The 8276-nt window shown below is 40.2% G+C and overlaps 2 protein-coding genes across 3 annotated transcripts; both read right to left on the reverse strand.

Moving 5' to 3' along the window:
* Positions 1–1217: 1217 nt before the first annotated feature.
* Positions 1218–3994, reverse strand: LOC146473238 (troponin C-like). Of its 2 annotated transcripts, XM_085118461.1 has the most exons (3): positions 3511–3994; positions 2263–2505; positions 1218–1335 (listed from the first exon to the last, which is right to left on the reverse strand). In XM_085118461.1, the coding sequence occupies exons 1-3, from the start codon at positions 3524–3526 to the stop codon at positions 1301–1303; spliced, it is 294 nt and encodes a 97-aa protein (XP_084974587.1). In that variant the 5' UTR covers positions 3527–3994; the 3' UTR covers positions 1218–1300. The 2 variants fall into 2 exon arrangements, with proteins under 2 accessions (XP_084974587.1, XP_084974585.1); XM_085118459.1 differs by lacking the exon at positions 1218–1335 and having other exon boundaries at positions 2157–2505.
* Positions 3995–6869: 2875 nt separating this feature from the next.
* On the reverse strand, positions 6870–8253 carry LOC146473239 (uncharacterized). The gene has a single exon (XM_085118462.1). It carries the CDS (start codon positions 8199–8201, stop codon positions 7005–7007), a length of 1197 nt encoding a protein of 398 aa, XP_084974588.1. The 5' UTR covers positions 8202–8253; the 3' UTR covers positions 6870–7004.
* Positions 8254–8276: the final 23 nt, after the last annotated feature.

The raw sequence follows: 8276 nt of genomic DNA on the forward strand, positions 1-8276 counted from the left end.
GTCAGGAAAGTTTTCGACACTTCTCTTTCCCCGCCAAACACTCACCATTCACCGATATCCACAAAAGTGTTGTTTTGTTGATTTGCAATTTATTGAACCTTCCGTAAGCGAGCATCCAAAATACTGGACACCTCGGTATCCGATCATCGATAACATGAAGAAGCACTTCCGATCCGAAACGACAAGAAACAGGAAAAGGATCGAAAAGGGTCGTAAAACACTGGAGGATAATTTTTAACACCGACCAAAACGCTAAAAAACCGAATCCGGCAGGTTTTGAGAATACCGCAATACCGTCAATTTTAGATTAGAATTACCGAATACCGCGCGCGTGAAAAACTGCCCAATCTGTCACCGCATTACCACAAACCCCAATGGCCCCCTCCATGAACATGCTCATTTCAGTTTTCAAGTTGCTAAAAGCGGCAGTGAATGTGGAAATAAACTTTGCTTACCTCATGTAAATCTTCTGTCATGATGTGGAAAGAAATTTTAGGGCATTCTGTGCCTTGGCCCCCTGGTTTATTCTGTTGACTATTTACTGGTCTCCTTCACGTCATATCGATCTCTTGGGGTCCAATTATGATATGCAGCAGATATGAAGTGTTATATATTGTATATCTCTGACTGTTCGGACCAGGAGCAGTTACAAACGGCGACCTACTAAAGCTACAGTCGGTTGGATATCATGTATAATCACGGCGCTGTACTGTATGAGCTCAGTTCAATTCCAAGACTAACTTTTTCATAACGAAGAACTATGTAAGGTCAACATACATAAATGATCAAGTGTTCGTGGAAAAGGGTTTGGATGTTCACTTTACTTTGCCTCCAGTCTCGCTTGGAATGAACCTGTACTCAAAGTTGTGAGCAAAGCTAACAAGGTGCTTGGTCTAGCTAGTGACAGAACCTGTGTTAAACGGCTATAAAAGGGTGTCCCAAAGGGAGTTTACAAACCCATCAGTCCCAACCCAAAGTTCGCTCGAATCTTAGTTTCCAGCCTAAATTTTGCCCCACATCCCATTCCCAGGGTGGGGCCCAAATTTAATCATCAAATCCCATTTCCTATACTCTCCAGTAACCTTCAGAAACAACACAGACAACAGGGACATGTCGTTGTTGTTTTTTATTATTGTCATTAATATTATTATTCGTAAACTTTTTACCTCCAAAAATGCTTTGTACATCCAAAAGCATTCAAAAAGTTACCATTAGATTGATGAAAAACAAAGGTTGAGAATCAGAGCAATCTTCTTATTGGCCTGAGCATGCTACCAGCTGACGTCATACCTCCATCGTGTCAGGAGCTTGAATCAGACATTAGTTGAACAAACTCTAAAAGGAAAGAACAAAGGCGAAAACTGAGACCATTAATTTGTTTCTTTTAATTAATTTCTGATTGGTTCATGGCGCTGTTTACATCTCTCGTGATTATCACGGTTAGGGATTTTTCCGACACTCAAATGAAAACCGCTCTATACAAGAGATACTTCAGTGGAAGGTCTCTTATCAGGCACTCTCGTAAGCGGACAGCTCTACTTACGACCACTTTCACAAAACCCTGTTTGAACTCCCATACAAACTCTGTATGTGCACATTCCCGTAAGCGACCGCGGACACTTTCAGGGGATACGATTTAGACTTTTCCTTTGTTTGTAAGCTCCAGTTTGCGGACACTCGAAAGGGAATTCCATTATTAGCCTCTAAGTTTTATTTTAATCAATCAACCTCACTCGCTGTTCGTCACAATGATTTTACGAAAATCCTCCAATCAACAACAGCCTAAGAGATGATCGAAACACATGCACCAATTGACAGAAACCAAGGTGCTACTCATACTGTTACGCAATCAGTCGACACCATCGCCTGATGAAGACCAGCAGTATAGCGGTCGAAACGTAGCGATCCACATCTATGTGACTCAATCGTGAGACAAACGATTAAACTCAGCTATCAATGCATTAAATACAGTTATCGCCGATTATCGCGGCTAATCACAATGATGCACAAGCCGGGCAATAAAACAAAAAAATCATTTAATATAAAGTTTTTTTGTTGTTGTTGTTGTTGTCGTTTTGTTTTTTTTGGTTTTTTGCATTCCCAATGTTTATTGTTTGCTGGGCAAAGCTCCCTTAAGCGGCCATCTGTCCCTTACACCTCTAGTAGCCGCTTACGAGTACCATTCTCGCAAGCGGTCAGCCCCAGTCACGGTCACCTTTTTAGCGTTCCGAGGGTGTCCGCTTATGAGAGCTTCCATTGTACCTGAGAAAGTGATTTTTCTGTCCTTGAGAAGATCCATGTCTGCTAAAACTTGTCGCAGCTGTTCGCTAGGAATACCACTTTCAGAGAAACCGAAAGCTTCTCTCAAGTCACGTGTCTCAATGTAGCCTCTGTTCTGTACATCAAAAATATTGAAAGCATTTAACAAATCTCCAATGTCCTCCCAAGGAAGTTCTGTCACTGTATGGGCAGACTTGTCGTTCTTCTCATTCTTGTCAGAATATGCTGAAAACAAACAGATAACGCCTGGTTCAGTATATTCATTATAACTATCTTGTGTGAAAATTTAGCCTGGGTAGCAAGCAAACCTCATTCCCAGCATCCTCTCTGATCTCTTCCTCCTCTCAAGGTTTTGCTCTCCCCCACGAATTTAGTGTTTGTTGCAAAATTCAACAAATTACATCTTTATATTCAACAGTTTAACTTTATTGTCAACAAGGTCTTTTTGCTTTTAACAGTTTAACTTTTCATTCAACGACGTGTATTTGCATTTAATTTCAACCCTGGGTAATTTCATTTCGCGCACACTCTCTCACCTTGTGTGCTAGTTCCTAGCCTCCTCGCATCTTCCTCTTCCGTTGGTATTTTAGAGTACAAGTACTAAGGGAGGGGACGGGACGCCGATTTTGTTGAATGAATATATTTCGCGTGGTCCGGAAACCTTAAAAACTTGCAGCCACAAATAAGCTCAGTTTCTGGTTTGAGTATTTTTATTGAATGAAAATAGTTTGGAATATGAAGTTAAATCACGAAGCTTGCTACGCCGGCTATATGAGATTAAAACGGCGGCGATCCTGACTGAGATTACCGTTCATAGTTCTTGTCGTGGTTTGGACAAGGAATGAACTGAGAACTTTTTAAATAAAAACCACTGCACAAGTCTTTAAATTCCTTCACCCTACTGCAGTACTGGATTTGAGGGTGATAAGACAAATTTTTTTTTCACGCTTCGGAGGGTTACTAGAGAGATGAAGCACCACGTTCATGGCAAGCGGCAAACGTGAGATTCGCGTTTATGTTTTCTTGAAAAAATGAGTACGTAGATGAAAATAGTACAAGATAATTCTGGCCTTTTATTCTAACGCAAAACTACTCAATTTTAGTGAGAAACTGTAAACAGTGGTTAAACATGGTAACCAAGTAACGTGGTCAACGTAACACTGAATTATTCTAAATCTCGCTACATAGTTGCAGCACTGAAAGGCGAAAACTGTTGCATGATTTTCTTACCTCTTAGAGAAGACATCCTGGGAGTAACAATTGATCAGGCTTCCAGTTTTGTATTTCCACAATCGTTGTCCACTGAATCTGCCCATTGCTTAAGTACTGGATGATAGCGACTTTATAACATCACCAAAAAACACAGGCCGTTGTTGACAAGATGTGATGTTACGTCTGAAAATGATGTCATAATAGCCTCCCACGATAGGCACCTGCCGTGCCTATTTTTTTGTTTCAGCTAAAAACAACGCTGGCTTGTTTACTACTGGGTTGTCCAAAATCTGCTGTGATCATGCTTGGCAGTCAGAAGGTGTAAGCTTATATTGTGACAGGTGCGTATTATAAACAAACGCCTCCTTTATGTTTTGCCTTTTTGTCTCTGTTCCCTTTTGTCTCTATTTTTGTTTGAAGTTCCGATGACTTTAAAGATACTATGGCGCCATTTAACCATGTGCTCTGAAAAAATTTTCAAAACTTATCTGGTTGCGTTTCGACATTTCCATACATTTGTCTGTATAGCGAACCAGCCGTGAACTGTTACAAATAGTTCGCGGGAAAAAAATACAGGGAATATGGAGAATTAAAAACACGACTGGACGCTTTCTGGCACAGCTACATCCCTCCAATTTTTTTTTTCTTAAAATCCTTTTCCTAGTGCCGAAAGTTTCCAATTGATGAATAAGAATTTTTCAGAAGCGATGTTTTATGAAAATTATTTGACATCGGATTTCCATTCAAACACTGTTATTTCTAGACGTGTTTGCCTATACGGTAATACCCATCAAGATGGCTTCCAAAACCGTGATAAGGTCTATATGCCTTTAAAGGCCACCAAACGATCTCGGAACACAGTGACAGGAGACAACATTTTCAAAACAAAAATATTTTGCTTTATAATAAATGTTCTCTTCAGTGTGCTCCTGATAAAAATAGCTTGATGTTAATTATGATGTCATGCAGTGAGCCGCAAGCCACCACCTGTTTGAATCCACCAAAACAAGTTTCACTACAAAAGACTCTAGACATAAACCTAAAGATGTAAAAATATCCGCAAATTTTATTAGTTCTTGATTCAGAAGTGGCGGAAGTGAATTGAAAGGCTGAGTGCTAAAAAGGACCTACAGGTATATGTGCATTTTAGGCCATATTTTAAAATAAACCCAATTTGAACGAAAATGGAACAAATCATCTAATTTTTATCCACCTAATAATTATTTGTTTGTTGTTGGGCTGATTCCACCACGGAAATGCTTTAATTCTACCTCAGGTCCTTCTTACTGACTTCTTACTCACTGACAAATAAACTGTCATTTTTCTCTCCTTTTTCATTCATGAACATATTTTTTTACATTGTTTTTAACATTGATTTGATAGTAAAACTGACACACCTCTGGTTGAAAAGTCAACATTTAATGGTTTTAATACACAAAACTTCAAAACTAAAAACGATACCTGTCATACATTGGCAAAAATTTAACAGCAACCGACTCTACAAAAAACAATTCCTCTTATATGTTGGCAAGACCTGGTTCTTGATACAAAACAATACTAAATACTACATACCTTGCTTTATTATGCAAGCTCATGAGAGGATCATCTACATGTATTTAAACTACATGTAGGCAGTAATTAAATACCATTAAAAGTACTTTCGTCATTAAAAGTATTTTATAAGGTTGTTACATTGTACATTTTGGCCATGTTGCACTCTGCAAATATGCTTTGTAAACAACCCACACAGTCCAGATCACCCATAAATTAATTATACAGTCGGACCTCTATTAAGCGGCCACCTATTAAGCGGCCACCCTCCATTAAACGGCCACTTTCCAAAGTCCTGAATTATTTTTTTGTCAGTAAAGTGCTGTATTCGATACCTGTATTCAACGGCCAACCTCTATTAAGCGGCCAGTTTTCAAAGTCCCCAGGGTGGCCGCTTAATAGAGGTCCGACTGTACCAATATCAAGGGTATTTAGCCAAAACTGTTATGGATTATGGCAGTTTTTGACAGCACTGCTTTAAATATGCTGGTATATTGCAAATGGAGTCTTAATGAGGTCCATCTTATACCAGTCTATATACATTTAATTAATTTTGTTTGCTAGTTTCCAACCACTGAGCCCAGGGTTAAAAATCTCGGATGCAACCTAGAACACAAAAGCCATGTGGAGCAGCACTTTACAATGTACATTAGTATTACTCATTTATTCATTTACTAAAATACTTAGTTGATACTAAGGGCCTCTTCACATGAAGGCATGCTGAAGTCTAACCAGTCAAATAAAAGCTACTGAACAGTTTACTTGTTTTTCAATAATAAAAAAAAACAATCTCTGCCAGAAAGTAGGCAATTAAACGGCATTTGACACTCTTCTGCGCATGTGCGGCGATTTGATTTCTGATCCGACGGAACAGTTTTCAAAGTCGGCATCTGCGAGGAAAATCTTTTTCCATCCACCTTGTGAGGCTTGTAGAAGTGAAAATAACGATATCGAGGAACTGTTTGGTCATTTGTAAGGGATTGAAATCGCATATTTTGTATTTTTATTTGAATATTGTCGAGAAAATCGATGTCCTCGAGAGGACATCGTAAAACATTGTAAAACATAAATATCTTACAAATACAAAAGGTTAAAGGCCAAACAAAGAGGTTTTAGAACACATGTGAAAACTTCAGACTGTCTGCGGTTAGCGCTGCCGCGCAGTGTTGATTATTACGATTTCCTATTGGTTAAAAATAATTGTTGTCAATCAAGATCGCACAAGCGCACATCCTTCTAATTTTGTCTCAGTTCCTAACATTAGGAACTGAGACAAAATTAGAAGGATTTGTATGGAGTCATCAGGGCGTAACAGAGCTAATATCTCGCCCACAAATTGCAGTTATATGCTGATTTTTGGCAAGTAGGCATTTTTCATCATGCTCTTTCCGAGTATACTAACAAATCCCATAATTTCATAAATTTAGTTATTATGACGTCATCACTTCAGGACTCTATGATCATCAAAGTTAAGATTTCCTGATGTTTAAACAGATTCTCCTAACCAGTACTGTAAGAAAGGTATCAAGAACAGTCAGGAGAATATGTATGTTACAGATACTGGGGCTTAAAGGCATCGGAGTGTGGGGGGGGGGGGTGTAAGTGCATCAATTTTGTTTGGGGAGTAGGGACAGGGTGAATGAGGGGGGGGGAGGTGGCTCAAAGTTTTTAGATCTTCAGAGGTTGGCATCTCTGTAAAGGGTTAAATCTTTAGCAATTCAACTTTTCAGCTAAGGATACCAAACTGATCAAACTGTTTTAGCTTGCATAATTTTACTTTTTAATTATAAATGGCCACAACATCATGTGGGAATGTAGGAAACAGCATTTAAACTATTTTAGTTTTATGTACTTGCTGGGTGCCCCTGAAAGTATTTCAATCTCAGTTTTTTTACAATGTATATCAGCATTTTAAGTCTAACATAGTTTTCCATCTCCGTTATGACATAATGATTAACCATCTACCAGCTGCCTCCCCTGCCACCACCACCGCTACTGCTCCCTCCACCAAAGCTTGTCCCACTGCCAAAACTACCCCCACCAGGCATGGAAGACCGGACGAATACGGGATCAGAAACAAAGCCGCCTGTGTAATTGCTACTGCCCCACCTGTCAACCATGCCGGTGGTGATAAACGATGGGTGCTGAAGGCGTAGCATCATCAGGCGAAACTGCAGCTCAGGAATGAAATCGTAGGTAGTTGAGGAATGACAGGCTTCGCCCTCATCACCACGCCCGTCTGCAGACTGACGGCAGATTGGACAAGTGGAATGATCCTCAAGCCACTTGATCAAGCAGGGTTCACAGTACTTATGGCCACAAGCCAGCAGCTTGGTTTTGGTCTCAGGTTGGAATTCTTCCAAGCAAATGGGGCAGGATTTGCTTTCATAAGATTTCTGGGACTGATTGGCTCGGTCACGTTCTTCTTGGATTCTCTGCAGTTTTTCGGTGCATTTGTCACGCTCCTCGTCCTGTCTGTGGCCAATATACAGCCCTATACCGACAACTGCGAGAAAAAAGATGCTGCCAATGAGCAAATCGTAGTTTTTGGGATGCTCAAGAACTCTTCCACTGAAAACTTCGCCCATCCTCTCGACGGCAAGCTTCACGGAGTTGTCATAATCTTTGTTCTTCAAAAACTGCTTCATCTCGTGGATGATAATGTCAATCTGATCATCTGACAGCACCTCCATGGCTCTTTTACCGGTAGACATATAAACTTGGCGATCAACAATCGAAAGAAATAGTACTGCGCCATCATTGCATCCAGAGTGCCCCACACCCCAGCTGTCATGCAAGTGTTTGGCAAATTTTTCTGCTGTTTCAGCGACGGATTCGTGTGGAATGCTGCGCATTCTGTTCAGAACAGCAACGCCGATTTGAAATCCTGGATCATCACTGCTACTACAGCCTGAATTCGTGTTTTTTCGCACGGAATACAACAGTTCCTCGATCTTGTTGGCGATTTCGTAGCTCAGAATTTTGTCCGGATCACAAACCCATGACACCTTTCCCTGGCGCCCGCAAGCTTCAAGATCTCTTGTTGGGTTTGGAAATTCTTCCTTCTTCCACTGTTCAACGAATCGATTACTTTTCCCTTCTTGGAGTAAGAATAAAGTCACAAAAACTGCAATAAAGGCACCTTTCCTTAGCGCCATTTCAGCTTTGTATTTCCGCCACCTGTTTCAGTTTTGCTTTCAATTCGGCTGCTGACTTTTATACTGCAGGCACAG

This window comes from Pavona decussata, unplaced genomic scaffold, assembly GCF_977016875.1.
Source record: "Pavona decussata unplaced genomic scaffold, jaPavDecu1.1 SCAFFOLD_94, whole genome shotgun sequence".
NCBI lineage: Eukaryota > Metazoa > Cnidaria > Anthozoa > Scleractinia > Agariciidae > Pavona > Pavona decussata.

Excerpts from the sequence above, each read along its gene's own strand:
- LOC146473239 (XM_085118462.1), bottom strand. The coding sequence starts at position 8,201 with ATGGCGCTAAGGAAAGGTGCCTTTATTGCAGTTTTTGTGACTTTATTC.